The sequence below is a fragment of the Macrosteles quadrilineatus genome, unplaced genomic scaffold, assembly GCF_028750875.1.
Source record: "Macrosteles quadrilineatus isolate MER2022 unplaced genomic scaffold, UCM_ALF_1.0 Scaffold_3__2_contigs__length_128488019, whole genome shotgun sequence".
NCBI classification, from domain to species: domain Eukaryota; kingdom Metazoa; phylum Arthropoda; class Insecta; order Hemiptera; family Cicadellidae; genus Macrosteles; species Macrosteles quadrilineatus.
In genome coordinates this window covers 57,456,159-57,471,295 of record NW_026542596.1, presented here as the reverse complement: position 1 = coordinate 57,471,295, position 15,137 = coordinate 57,456,159, and the positions used below count along the sequence as shown (strand labels likewise).

At 34.8% G+C, this 15,137-nt stretch overlaps 1 protein-coding gene across 1 annotated transcript; it reads left to right on the top strand.

Moving 5' to 3' along the window:
- Positions 1-14,771, top strand: LOC128988992 (ER membrane protein complex subunit 2-like). The gene is made up of 8 exons (XM_054410834.1): positions 1-205; positions 3,471-3,584; positions 5,969-6,119; positions 7,724-7,867; positions 8,673-8,829; positions 10,987-11,082; positions 12,002-12,099; positions 13,920-14,771. The coding sequence occupies exons 1-8, from the start codon at positions 193-195 to the stop codon at positions 14,002-14,004; spliced, it is 858 nt and encodes a 285-aa protein (XP_054266809.1). The 5' UTR covers positions 1-192; the 3' UTR covers positions 14,005-14,771.
- The last annotated feature ends 366 nt before the right edge of the window (positions 14,772-15,137 follow it).

Here is a 15,137-nt window from a genome sequence, read left to right as displayed (position 1 = left end):
CTGTCTGCTAATCCCAATTGATTCAATTGAACAAAGCGGAAACAGTGATTGATATTCATTTGCAAGATCCTATTTATTTCAGGGAAGAGGGAATACACTTTAATCAGATCAGCTGTCCTACGGCCAAAGATTCTTTCATTCGGCTTAATTCTTTGTCTAATTGTTCAGCTCGTTCCCGATTCCGCCAATAACATGAACTGGACAGGTAGGTTTAGGTTATAAGCTACTTCATATAAAATTAAACCTAAGGATAAGACCTAACTTAATTTACAACCCAAGAAGTTGGTACTTTCAACGATTAAACATAACTTCTTAAAATAGGCTACCTGTACACTTTAAATTAGGCTATTTTGAAAGGTAGAGATGTTAAAGTAATCACTAATCAGGTGTAGGTCCTAGGCCAAGTCAACAATGACTGAATTAACAACTCAAACTTATAAAATTTAGAAATGGATTCGAATGAAGGTTTAATTTTGAATCCCGATCTCATATTCATCATTGAGCTATAAATAGCCTACATTAAAACAATGTTTTTTAACTTATAAAAGGCTCGCACAGTGACACACATCATCGAGTGAAAATGGTATCCCTACAAGCCTACATAAGTTACTATGAGTTTAGTTTAAGATAAGCTGAAGGCGTGTTTAGGTACTCAAAGTTGAAAACTACTGTAGGCTAAAAGTTTACAACCCAAAGGTTACAACTAAAAGTTTTTCCTGACAAATTTGAGCAAGTAAGTTAGTGGAAGATTTTTTGTGAGGTGTAACTTAGCAGGCTGAGAGGGATGCTACCGCCTGACGCAACATCCGAGGTGGGTGGAGGGGGGCAGTTCCCCACTAGATTGAAACAAGTTGCTTGGGCAAAGGGGTACAGTTTCTTAACTGGGCTATGCTAACCTTATATCGATTGAAACTATCGATTCGATTAGTAAACCTTCATGCGATTTTTTCACCATCAGCAAGTTTGGTTGGTTAGGTTAGGTTATGATAGTTTAATTTTATAATAGATAAATTTAAAAATATTGATTATTAGGTAATCAATATTTTCGATTTGATAGTTTCAATCGATATTAGCATATGTTTAGAAACTGTACCCGGGCAAAGCCCGTAGCAACTAATCTTCCACTTTTAGCTGTCAACTGTCTTTGATCTTTACCAACGCTCCGGGGAAACCAAAATTTAGTGGAAGGCTTGTCTTTCCACCAGTGCGAGACAGGAAAAATTGCTGTATTTTGTAGATAAAGCAACTAGCCTAACTTAATTTCCGCCACTAGAGGAATATTTTGGTGTAAACACGGCTTTAGCTTAACTCACTTAGGCGTAGGGGGAACTAGGGAGACTTGACCCATAGGGAGACTTGACCCAAGGGTATTTTTTTATGAAAGGGAAATGTGAGGGAAATTTTACTGGCAACACTGCCTGACCACTAACCTAATAGTTTTTTGGAGGGAACAGTAACTGCAGAAAGTACAGGGGCCTTGAGTCAGTTTAAGGTTTAGTATTTCAGGTACCAAAACGTAAAAGGTGAAGAACTTTAACTTTGTTAAGTCCAAGCCAACAATAATAAGTTAAGAAAATTTCAATGTTATATTTGTTTGTGCCAATTTTTTAGCTACACAATAGTATAAAATAATATCATAGTCATAGTCATAGTCATATAATCTTTATTCAGCAGTACAACATGTTGCACCAGAATGGCGTTATACAATTAAATTATATTGTTAGAACTAACCATAACTTATATAAAAAGGCTAAACAAAAATACAAATCTTATAACTTACAAATTTACAACACATTCATCCAAAAAATTCATCTAGGGAATAAATGGGCTTAGATAACATAAAAGTTTTTAGCTGTTTTTTAAATTTATTTTTGTCTGTTATTTGTAAAATATTATCTGGTAGATGGTTATAAAATTTAATCCCAGCATATGAAGGTTTATTTTCAAAGAATTTTAAGTTGTGATTTGAAAAACTGATTTTGTGTCTGTGCCTTGTCCCATAGCTGTGGCATGAACCCAAGGTCTCAAATTTTGGTAAATTATTCTTTACAAACAAGATCAAATCAAAGATATATTGGGCAAAAACAGTAAGAATACCAAGTTTTGAAAATTGTTCTTTAACTGAGGTTCTCCAATCTTGAATGTTTAACATGATACGAAGTGCTTCTTTTTGATATATAATAATATTTGTTCCACATCATCATGTTACTCACACCCAAGTGGGCAGAATTTGAGGTTAAACACATCAGTTACAACTAGGGAGACTTGACCCAGCACACTTAGGGAGACTTGACCCAATATTTATCACTAGACATTTTATGTTCTGTTTAGAACTATATGTAGCTCTACTGTTTTATTACAATTTAAGATAGAAATAATTACAATGCCACTTAAATAGCATTAACAAATTATTATAAAAACATATTTTATCTAAAAACAAAGAATGAAAAAGACATAAATTGACTTCATACTGAAGACAGATTCGACTACGCCTATTATTTATTGTAATCCAATTCATTTTGAATTTAAACTGCCAAATTAGCAACTTTTTTAGCAATAATTAAGTTAAAATTTAATGTCTAATACCTTTGCCTACGGTACATTATTATTACCTACCTTGGCCTGAAAACGAAGACGTTACGGTTATTGATGAAGAAAAGGTGGAAACAAAACTTCCCCCTCCACATTTCTTGGTACAAAATGACAAGTTTTGAATTTAAATATAGTTTTGATGTTGATGCTGAGTAAATAAATAAATATAGGCCTATCTTTTGTACAGATTTAAGAAGAAAATCTTCCTTGGCCTAAGTTTTTTTTGGAATATCATCTTATTTTTTTTCCAAGTTAAAATTAACATTATTAAAATGTCCTGTTTCCAAAAAGAGTGTTAGTTTAATAAAGAATTGTTGTTTTCATCATTTTCAAGAGAGTAGTTTTTATTTTATACCAAGAAGCATTCCATTTTAATGTTGGGTCAAGTCTCCCTAGGTATTGGGTCAAGTCTCCCTAGACTTAGGGAGACTTGACCCAAGTTCAGACTTTTGAAATAACATTTTTTTCACTATTTTCTAAAACAAATTTAGTTCTGATATTTTTCAACAGTGTGCATAAAATAACAAACTGTTTTAACTTATTAACATTTTTATACAACCCTCCCCAAAGAGGGAAAAACTTTAAAAATAAAAAACCAAAATTTGGGTCAAGTCTCCCTAGTTCCCCCCACTGTACTGTTGTAGGCTATAAGATAAAATGTGGAATAATAATTGCTTATTCATTTTAGTTACACTATTGAAGTAGGAATGTGCTGAGTATTAAAAACTCGTTCTGGTAGTGTCAATCACTTCTAAGTTAAGGGTTTTTTTTTTCAGGAAAGTCGAGTTTAGTGACTAAGTGAGTAAGTTAGTGAGTGGGAGAGGCAGAGGATTTTTTCATGTTTGTTTTAATTTTTTGTAAATCATTGAATTTTTTAGATGTTAGAGACAAGCTGAGAATTTGGCGAGAAGAGAATGTTAGACAAAGCAGCGACGTAATTGCAATGTGGGATTCAGTATTTCAAGATAAAATACACAAACTTGGAGACGAACGTAAGTAAATAATCTGTGATACTCAAAATCAACTTAAATTTTGTAGTTACTTTCTACCCAGCTTATAATTGTTTCAGGGGGGGTGGGTAAAAATTCCCTCATCATATATGTATAGTAGTTGTAGATTTTGTGGACGAGAAATGGACATTTCTGTTGATTCTGTAGCAGGCTGGTGATGTTTGTTTTGTATAGTAACCATCTGTTTGAGCTACTTATGACTTTACACTCTGCATAAGCGCTGCGACCTTGAACACGGGATTTCACACTCCATGACCTAAATCAAATGTTCTTATGTAAACATCTCTCTACATTATTTTGGAAATAGTATAATTTAGACCAATAAATAAAGAACACAATTCAGATTTGATGGTCTAGTGTCAAATTGGTGCCGCCCTCAATAGTGTGGGCGGGGCTTCACTCCGTTTGGCTTCATAAGCATTAATAAAACTATTGATTGGTTAAGTTAAGCTGGAAGAAAACAAAACAGAATACAGTAATACAAACAAATAATCACACCTGATTTTAATCTTACTAATATTATAAATGTGAAAGTTTGTGTGTTTGTTTGTTTGTGTGTTTGAAGGTCAATCACGCATAAACCACTGGATGGATTGGGCTGAAATTTGGCATGATGATAGCTCACATTCCCGATTAACATATAGGCATATTCTTATCTCAAAAATCCCTTCGGGCTCCGCCCCAGTGGCTCTGTAGTTCCCCATGTTAACCTTATGAGTATTCATAGTTAAAGGGAATTAAAGAATTTAGTCAGCTGTTTCAACTAAAAAGTTGGTTCTATGATATACAAAACTAACAAAAGCATTAAGAAGTTATAAGATTTACCAACAGGGTGCAGCACTATATATTTTTTGCATTACACAATGAGAACTGTCAAAGTAGGATTGTTTACAGTTATGTTTATGTTTTTAATGTCATGAATAATTTGTGATTTTTAAAATTTGTAATACTTTATTTATCTTTATTTTATCATACTTTGTCCTCCCCCATTGCAAACGCAAAGCTTGAGTATAACAGCAATAAGCAATTTAAACTTATATGCCAACCCCGTACGAAGGACGGGTACTCTGCTAGTAGATAATACATTGAAAGAATAACATACAATTAAGTAGGCTACAGCTGAGGTATTTATAACATTGTTTTTGGCTTTTATGATTGGACTTATTAATCTTCCCATTTGGGTTGAAACAGGCTAGATTATTTTATTTGTGTGTATCTATGCCATTATAATTTTTTAACGTTTTTTGTAAGGGAACGGTACATTAATAATGGATGAAGTAACTTAGAACAAGACCCTAGTGTCAAATTTGAACTAGATCTCTTATCTGGGACTGTTCCGAGATTGTTGGAGACTTTAATTTTTGGACATCCTTCATACATTTGCTGTGCCCGGTTTGATTATTAGTCAGTTGAACTCAAGTGCCTGACTTTAAGCATTTAAACTTATAAGTTATAAGGTAGTCCCCTGATGAATCAACAATCAAACCATCAATTATTTATAACGGCGCACACACGGGTACGTGTTTCTAGCTAATGCATGCAGAGTAAGTGTAGAACGGAGCGAGATGACTTATGTATATCTTTGTGACTGACTAAGAACTGTTGGTTCTATAGTTAGGATAGGATAATTTATTATTAAAATCCAGTTGATCAAGGATTACTGTGACAAGCTATAAATTTAGTCAATGAGATTGCAAGATAAGTAATGGGGATGCAGGTTATTGGTTCATATCTGAAAATATTTTAGGCCTACAAGACATGGTGCACAAAGAGTTAGTAAGCCTAAATCATATGATTATCTTTAAGAACAGAAGAAAACAGTAAGAACAGTAAGATTTATTTGAAAAATGTAGGTTAAGCGAGGTTTACACAATAAGACGTTGAGTCTTTATAGTCTATGAACTAAATTTAGTACCGGTATTATTTTAGTTAATCTTCTGGCACCATCAGTTTCGGAATGTCGAGATTAATTCATATTAGGCCTAACAAAAACTAGCTGTTACCCACGGGCTACACCCCGTTTGACTTCATAAGCATTAATAAAACTATTGATTGGTTAAGTTAAGCTGGAAGAAAACAAAACAGAATACAGTAATACAAACAAATAATCACACCTGATTTTAATAGATAATACATTGAAAGAATAACGTACAATTAAGTACAGCTGAGGTATTTGTGTGGAAAGTTCCCTTTAGAAAGGAATTACGACCTTAAAGGGAAATTTATGAAATAATGAATGGTTTTGCGCAAAGTTTCTCGTCATTATGGACATTTTAAGTATAAGGTTTATGGGGGTGTGACTTGTAGTTTTCTCAAAAGTTCATGGGTACTTTGGGCTTTATATATGGATAACTATTGTGTTGCAGAGTATGTAGCTTACGAGCAAGTGTTTGTAGCCGCTTTAGACTGTAACAGGATTGATGTAGCGAACGAGTGCCTTCACGCTCTCACAGCAGCTTTCCCAGACAGCCTCAGAATCTACAAACTGCAGGTCATGAAACTAGAAGCACAGGAGAGGTAGGCCTAATGGATTAGCCTAGTATATTACTAGGCCTAAAGCTCTTTCCATAGATTAAACAATACTTCCGTGTAGATTAATTATCCTAATGGATCAGCGGAAGCCAGTTTTATGGTTTATGTACCATAACTCTTGGTCACATTGATGTATTGTTGGTAGAGGTCATATATTTATTAGCCTAATACCGGTATGTTATTGATTTTTTTTATTGTTGTTTGTTTTGGTTTTAATTGAGCTTTGTTTTGAGTTATGATGATTAGGCCTAAGCCCTATAGTTTTTGGATGTTACAAGTAGGCCTAAATGAATTATGTATAAATGGCATTACTTTATAAAAGTATAGTTATTAATATTAACAGATATATCAATTTTCATTTTGTTAAGTTTAGAGAGAGAAAAACCCAGATAGAAAGATATCGGCTGTTAGAATACTACTGGTACTTTTAGGGCCTGATTTAGGGTCTATAATCGCCAGTAGGCTGACGTTTTTTCACGCCCCCTCCTCCTCCCTACCACTACCCCTCCTCTCTGCCACCACTTTCAAAATTTCAAAGTATGAATACTAATACTGAATTCAAATATTAAAAATTATCAAAGGCATTATACTACTATTCAGTTTATTTAAAAACAAAAGAAAACTGATCATAAATAAATGCAAGGTTTGATTAGGAACTTTTAAAACTGCAAATCTTGACTTTGAGATAATGTTTTAAATTTAAGAGCTGAACAATATGTCATAGTCATAGGCACTACTAATTCTGGTTGAGTATAGATACAGAAGGTACAGACTTTGTTTAAACTAAGTTCACAGTACGAACTTTTAAAGCTTCGTTCGCACTAGGGTGGCACGGCACGGACGGGCGGCCGTCACGGAATATTTTTAACATTGAACATATGGTGGAAAATGCCGCCGTCCCAGGGACGCCGGCAACGGACAACCTGCAATTTTTTGCCATATGTTAAATGTTAAACAAATGCCATGACGGCCACCCGTCCGTGTCGTGCTGCACTAGTGTTTTACACCCCCGGTCCCAACTTTAAGTCTTAGCTGTCTGGCGCCCCCCTAAAACACTTGGCTTACAGGCGCCCTAGGTTCCAGCCTAATTAACCTAACGGGTACCGGTACTCAGGCCCTGGGTACTGATGTAAGCGAAATATATTAAAATTAGCCCTAAGATAGGAGAAAAACTTTGATTCAACATCAATGCACACGTAATAGAATGAGAGGTCTGCCAGCAGTACCCAAAGTCAATGCTTGCATCGTAAGTAAAACTGGTGTTGGTACCGATAATTATAACTTACAAAAATCATATAATTGTAGTTGGAATAGGATTATCAATGATTTAGAAGCATAAGCTTCCCTAGTGAACCGATAAGTCTCTTTGACTAGGTAAAGCTTACCTTCTACTTCCTGTCTAGATGTTTTTGTTTCAGCATTAAATTCCCTAAGGCTATATGATTTATTGCAATTCGTTTTGTGGTCTTTCAATATTCTCTGTCATCTTATTTCTCTTATGATTCAGTTTTTAGCCACTCTTTGCTTTTAGACCTTGACTAGAATTGACACAGACTAAATGTTCTTTACCCAAATCTTCTTATCTTTAGGTATGAAGAAGCGTTGGAATTGTTGCAGAATATAATCAAGAAAGACAAAACAAATGCTGCACCACGAAAACGACGTGTGGCTATTTTAAAAGCTTGTGGCAAAATTCCAGAAGCCATCAAAGAACTTACAGAATATTTGAAGAAGTAAGTAGTTCTGTCTTTACCGTTCGTACATGTTGTTAGTGATAGAGGAAGCATCATTTCAATGGATAAGCATCTGATGCAATATACAGTAGAACCCCGGTTAACCGAGTTTGGGTTAACCGAAACGGTTCTATAAAATAATACTGGGCTAAGATATCAGTAATACTTAATGTAAAATGCTTTAGTAACTTCAATTGTTTAGTTTCAAGTATTTTCTGACCCAATGTAACATTTATGTAGCAGAAATAAAACACTATTATATAGACGTTGTTTTAAATTCATTTTTCCCACACAAGTGGTAATAAATAGGCTATTTTTAGCATATGTCGGGTTAACCGAAAAACTGGTTATCCAAAATGGCTCTCTCCCCTTTATTTTGGGAAACCGGGGTTCTACTGTACATGTGTACACTCTTCTGTTCTTCTCTTTGTGTACACTGTATGTGTAGGCCTAGGCTCTAAGACAGTTTTAGGTTAAGTTAAATCCAAGCATTGAACGAAATGGGAAACACTGCAACAGCTGATTGTAGTATTGCCAACTTATTTTCAAGCGTACACATATTACGTGCCTAATAAAAGCATGCTGTTCTTTCTCGTTTCCGGTTGAAATACTGGAGTGCGGCAAAAAAAATGAGAGCGGCAAAAGTAAGTAAATGCAGCAATTAGCTACTTTGCATGCTATAATCAGTACAAGAGAGCCCATTTTGTCAGGTAACTGTAAGACAAATATTAGCCCATATTTATTTCAACCCACACAGTCACTTGTAGGCCTATGTATTGTACTATTGACATGAGATCACTTGTAGGTTCATGGTTGACCAGGAGGCCTGGCAGGAGCTGTGTGATCTGTACCTCAGTGAGCAAGAGTACGGCAGAGCTGCATTCTGTATGGAGGAGCTCATACTGCACAACCCACACAGTCACTTGCTTCATCAGAGGCTGGCAGAGATTAAATACACACAGGTAACTGACAGCTACTTTTTGCATAATTCATTGCCAATCAAGATATGAAACCAAAGCCAAATTAAGTTAGGTTTGTTACTTAACAAGAAGTGCACTTCAATAGACCACGATCAAGAAGGAGTATAATGATAGATTAATGGTACTTTGGTATTATCTGGAGGCCACTTATTTTAGAGGGATTTTTTTACTGGAGGCAAATAATAACTATATAATTAGAAAGAACATACTTTAATTGACTTACTGTCTAAATTTGACATGATTACGATTAGCAGCCTTTGAGTTCTGCCTCCTAGAAGAAAGCGATGTCGGCGAGGATTGGATTGAATATGTCACCGCCCCTAGCTGCCATATTTACCCCGCTAAATATGTATACAGCGCGCAGTCATGTAACGTTGGGTTATCAAAAATATGTTTGTAGGGTTTTCCTCCTTTTGTTATGAATTGAACGATACCAGATGAATAACAATACCAGAGATACAGGCGGTGACAGGTGATGCCCACGCTCTGGTCAACGAACTGACCTTGGCCTACATGGAGGAGATTTGGTGGGCGAAAGTATGACTCATCTGGTCTTGTTCGATTCATAACAAAACGAGAAAAGTCCTACAAACATATTTATGATAACCCAACCTAACATAACCGCTGCAGCACGCTGTATAAGGGTAGCCTCCGGATAATACCAAAGTACCAAATTAACTATGATGTAGGCTTCCACAGTAAAATTTCTCTGTCAAATTTCGGCCTCTTGGTGATGGATTCGTTGTTGTCCTCGTTGAAATTCTGTCTTATGTTTTGGGTGCAGCAATCTATCTATGGAGCATGCTGCAATTCAACTGAAGATTGAATGTTGCCATGCATCTTAAACGGCTTTCCCTTGAAAACCCTAAATAATTATCAAAGTAAATTTTAACAATCGCAATGAAAATCAATGCTTCTGGCGTTAGAATTGCATTTTATGATTACATTTTTGATTATTTAAGGTATTGGCTATTTATGTGTAGAAGAATGCTGCCCTAGATAGGTGTAAATTTACATTAATTAGTTTGCTCCGTCTTGAATGGTCTTGTTGGAGTGCTTAATTTACGGACAACTCTAGTTGTACGTAGACCAAGAGCTAAAAACATTCTAAGCTATTCTGACTTAAATTTACAGCTTGCTAGATAAGGATCAAATAAACTGGTGTAGACATTAGTAGGCTACAGTACTACCCCGCTAATTGGACAGGGACTGTATTTTCAAAATAGTGAAAAGGACGGATTATCTGAGCATGTACAGGACTTTTCCGCGATCGCCAAAAGACGATGATGAGGTTTGTCATGACCAGGGTTAGTCTAGGATTTTGCTACAATCGTGGAAGATGATGATAATGTTTTAGTTACTGCAGAAGATTTTTTACCACAATCAAGGTAGACAATGATGATGTTTCCTTTATTGCAGGAGATATTCAGGAGATTGCCACGATCACAGATAGCAACAATAAAGTTTCCGTGATGGCAGGAGACAACGGTGATATTTTTCCATGACCATGTGATTTTTCAGGATCGTCAATCGGGGTGTGACGATAACTTTTCCGTGACCGCAAAAGAAAATATTTTGACACAATTGCGTAAGACGATGATGATTTTTTTCTTTACTGATGAGTATATTTAGAGTTTAGGTGAGAAAACGAAGAACGATTATGATGTATGTGTGACGGAGGGGAATAAACAAGATTTTTGCCACAATTTCTGGAGGCGGAAATGATGTCCACACGACCAAAGGAAATGGTTACGTTATTACCGTGATAACATAGTAATCAATAGGAGAGAGCATGGTCGTATTAAACGAGAAGTCGGACTAACCGAGGTTTGGATTAGTGGGGTTGTACTGTATACCTAAGAAGTCTATAAGCAAAAAGGTACAGTTTATGACAACACCAACTCTATTTTTATGTATAAATTTTAAATAATAGTTATTTCATTAAGTAGGCTATACCCAGACTAACCAAGAGCTGGAGAAATGGCTTAAACCTTCAAGCAAATGTAATCCAAATGCAATGCAAAGCAATCCAAAGCAAATGTAAATGTCAATGAATCTTTTAGCACCAAAAATCGGATTTCAATGCAGCACATATAATTATTTTTTAATTTTTCAACTTAACCACTTTACCTATTTCAGGGAGGATTTGAGAACATGGAGATTGCTCGATCACACTATTGCATGGCCATCAAGCTGAACCCCAACAACATGAGGGCTTTGTATGGACTATTCCTGGTACGTTTAGACAGATAAAACTGTTGGTTATCTTTTTAGCTGGATACTAGCTCACACGATTGGTAATTTGTATCCTATGAAACAGTTCGTTCTTAATAAATAAAGGTATGAATACAACACCGCAGCAAACCAGCTGATTAAGATAATTTATCTGTCTGATGGATTTTTACTCAAATCAAATCTTTTTATAAATGTGTCAGATTCATTCATTAATTAAGCCTAAATAACATTAGATTAATAGGTTTGCTGCTGCAGAGAAGGAAAATAGATTTTTCTATGAAATGTATATTTTTTAGATTTTCCGTAACCAATAAGCTTTATAAATGAAAATCCCATTACATTTTAAATCATTGTGAGCTTAAAAAGACAACAGATTTTGTTTTCGGTATTGTTGTACAACAAAATATTTGTACAACAATACCTAAAACAAATTGTCTTTTTAAGCTCACAATGTTTAAAAATGTAATCGGATCTGCATTTTTAAAGTCTTAACTATAATTGTTTCATAAACAATTTTTGAAAAATTAAAACTTCTAACACCTTGTTTTGATTACCTTATCTTGCTGGTTTCCATACTTAACCATGCTTATCCAGCCATACACATTCATGCCAAATTTAATCACAATCTAACCACAATTGCTTGAATTATTGCGCTTACAGACACATATATAAATTCAAACATTCAAACAAGTGGTGTTTTTGGCTGAGGACTTCAAAATGAAAAGTGAATTAGTCCATTACCAACAGGTTGTAGCGTACCAACTATGGTAAAACCTTATAGAGAAAATTTGTTTATAAGAAAGGTTTAAAAATCCCTGTTTTTTATAATCCCTAAACGCCTAAACACATGGAATTAGAAAAATTAACATTACTTTTTTTTAATTCCACTGTTCTGTCAACAGTTTTATTTTTGTTTCAGACCTCCACCAACATTGCCATGTCTCCAAAGACAACATCTGTGAAGAAAAAGGAGGCTAACAAACTGGCGGCCTTTGCTATGAAACAGATAACTGAAAGGTACTACCCGTACATCTATTAGGCCACTATAGGCTATTAAATAATATCCATCCAAAACTAATCCATCGGAATCACACTAGTTTCATTAAAGAGCTAGACTTTGTATGGGTGTCAAATATCTAAGCGTCTAAAAATAATTTTTGGGAGAAAAGTGGTCATGCATTTGGAAAAGTAGACATTACTCTGACTAACTAAAATTTACTATACTAACTATAAACTATAAATACTAACTTTTTTGTCTCTAGCAATTTTTTCGTTAAGTTAACGGTTTTTGTGAAATTTGGCATCAAATATTTTAAATGGCTGCCATTTTTAAACGGTTAATGATTTTTTAGTATAATTTTAGGCAAAGATAAGACCTAATAAGATAAACATTTTTGCAAAATCTCAACGCTGTATCTCAAACCCTTAAGGAGTAATTAATGTTTTTGTAAAAAAACACATAAATACAGACAGTCGGAAAACAAGGCACCACAGACCCATGTTTCTATGATAAATGTGTTTGTCTTGACCTAAGCAATAACACTATAGGTATACATATGTCCAGAGAGTTACGGGACACCCTGTATTTGTGATTTGTGTGTTTAAACTTTGATGACTCAGTCGAGATCTCCGTGTGTGATGATGTAATTGTAGTGTTAAACGACCAAACCATAGTATCCACTGTAGTTGTGTAGCTGTATAAATTATATCATTCTGACTCTATGGGTTTGAGCTCCCACTTCCACTGTATCCGACACAAGACTGGAATAACTAAAGATTCACTTCATGTTCGCTGCTGACAACTCTTGTCGGAGTCACGGTGCAGTATTATACAAGTTGGTCTACTGTGACCTCTACATCTATCGGAGATCAACTAAAAACAGCATATCAGCATGTCAGCATATTGTGCTGGTCCTATACTTTAATTGGTGTAGGTTAGGTTTAGGTTGGTAGTAAAATTTCCCATAAAATCATGTCTGGCAACACTTTTTGTCCTATTTTCGGGGATTCCTGTCTACTAGCACATTTCAAAGACACTGCCTACGGATCCAGGCAGTGCTACTATCTGTGAGTTTTTCAGTTAACTACGTCCACTCTCAGGGTAACACAGCACCATTACCACCGCTGTCAAGGCTGAAATATTTAAATGTCTATTGCGTTCACATATTCACTGGCGCGCTGAGGCATGCGCTGCAATTCCGACGGCCCGGCCAATGGAATTCTCGCAGCGAAAATGTTAAGATTATCTAACTTAGTATAACTGAATAAGCAATAAACAGTATCAGAAATCTAACATATACCTTCTCCTATTAGCTTGTCAACAACCCTTTATCAATCATTGGTAAGTGGTGGGAGTAACTACGATATTTGGTAGGAAAATCACAAAACTTGCAATAACTTTAAACCACAATTTTTTCAGCAATGGGGATTGTGCCATTTTGTTCAGAATTAAAAGGAAAGGACTATAACATACTAAATTTGTATCAAAATCGTTCGAGCCAATATTGTTTAGTTTAATTTTCTAAAAACATAAACACATAAATTTTAATCAGTATTTTAGCCCTCAAATATTATAAAATCTTTTGCTACTTAAATATAAACAAATTTCCAGGGGAAGTCTTCTTAGGCAAGTTGGAGGTGCTAAAGCATATTGCAACCCAGATCCTTTCAGCCTTTAACCTGTGTCTAAGTTTAATATGTTGCTACTTCCAAGAGACGGCCAGTATGCTACTCATAAGATTACAAATGGTAGATGATTTAGGGTTCAAAGGGTTAAAGAAGAGTGTATATTCATCAATCTTGGATCTATGATCTTGCAATGCTCCTATTTTTTTCAGATACCAAGAAAAGTGTTCTGAAGATGATCAGGTTGCTGCTTTGGAGGGATTAGTCACCTCTCTGCAAATCACATCTGCTTCATAATCTCCAATCTCCGGACTGCTGCTTTATAAGCTCCGGTCTGCAGCAACCCCAGGATGAAACCGGTTTCATCATTCTTCAGTCTTGGAATGTAACTGATACAATTTTTCAATCCATATTCTGTATTTTGCGATCAATATTTGTTTGTGTTGGAAATGTTTTGTTGAGTGTCATTGTTTTTGCCATACACTTTTTGAAGTTTAATTTTTTTATGTATGTAGCCTAATCAAAAATAGTTACAGAAAGCATTTTGTAAACGGCATTTATCTTATGAAAATTAAGCTAAGAGATGACCATTTTGCATCTATTAGGTTTAATAGTTTTTTGTTCAATAGTACATTCCTATTGCCAATTATTGTGGTTTTGTAATTTTACTGTACTGTTTATTTCAGTATGCATGTCTTTTTTGGTAAAATTTAATTGTTTGAGCTTATCACTTTGTTACCTCTAAAAATAAAAGTTATGAATTACGTACATCACTTGATTAATAGCCAGAAAAACCTCAAAGTAATTTGTGTAATAAATTTAAAATTTATAAACACTATTGTTTAATCAAAGCATTATGGAAATGAAAAATGTCTTTATTTGAGAGGGGAAGTTAGGGCTAGCAAGTCCTCTCTGCCTCTTCACTTATTATGGTGTTGTTTTATTTATTGTATGTTATGAACATAAACTGTGCACTTGTGACTATGCAGTATTAGTTAGTTTTTGAAATTATATTTATCAGGATGGTTAGAATAAATACTATATCTGTTTGTTATCACGTTTAACTGTTGAATCTATTTCTTTCCCTACAATTCTCATGATTTAGATTTAATTATTTTTATTGTCTAGAGAGATATATGCATTGAGTCAATTGAGTGTATGATATCTTAGCTTTTTGGTGGGTCTAAACTGGAGCTATCCTTGATAAATTGGGCTTTTAATAAATGGTCCTGTATATGAAACAGCTGGTCTATCATTGAAAAAGCTACATAGATAATTTTACTTTGTTGTAAATTCACTCTTCACTTATATTTAACTTGAAATTCAAACTAAAGTATGTGTAGATGTCTTAAATAACGGGTGAGTGGCTTGAGTACATTTTTTAAATATTGTAAAAACTTACAGTAATGTTTACAGAAAAATTGGTCCCA

Excerpts from the sequence above, each read along its gene's own strand:
- LOC128988992 (XM_054410834.1), top strand. Across the intron at positions 3,585-5,968 it reads ACACAAACTTGGAGACGAAC|AGTATGTAGCTTACGAGCAA; the intron begins GTAAGTAAATAA and ends ATTGTGTTGCAG. Across the intron at positions 6,120-7,723 it reads AAACTAGAAGCACAGGAGAG|GTATGAAGAAGCGTTGGAAT; the intron begins GTAGGCCTAATG and ends TCTTATCTTTAG.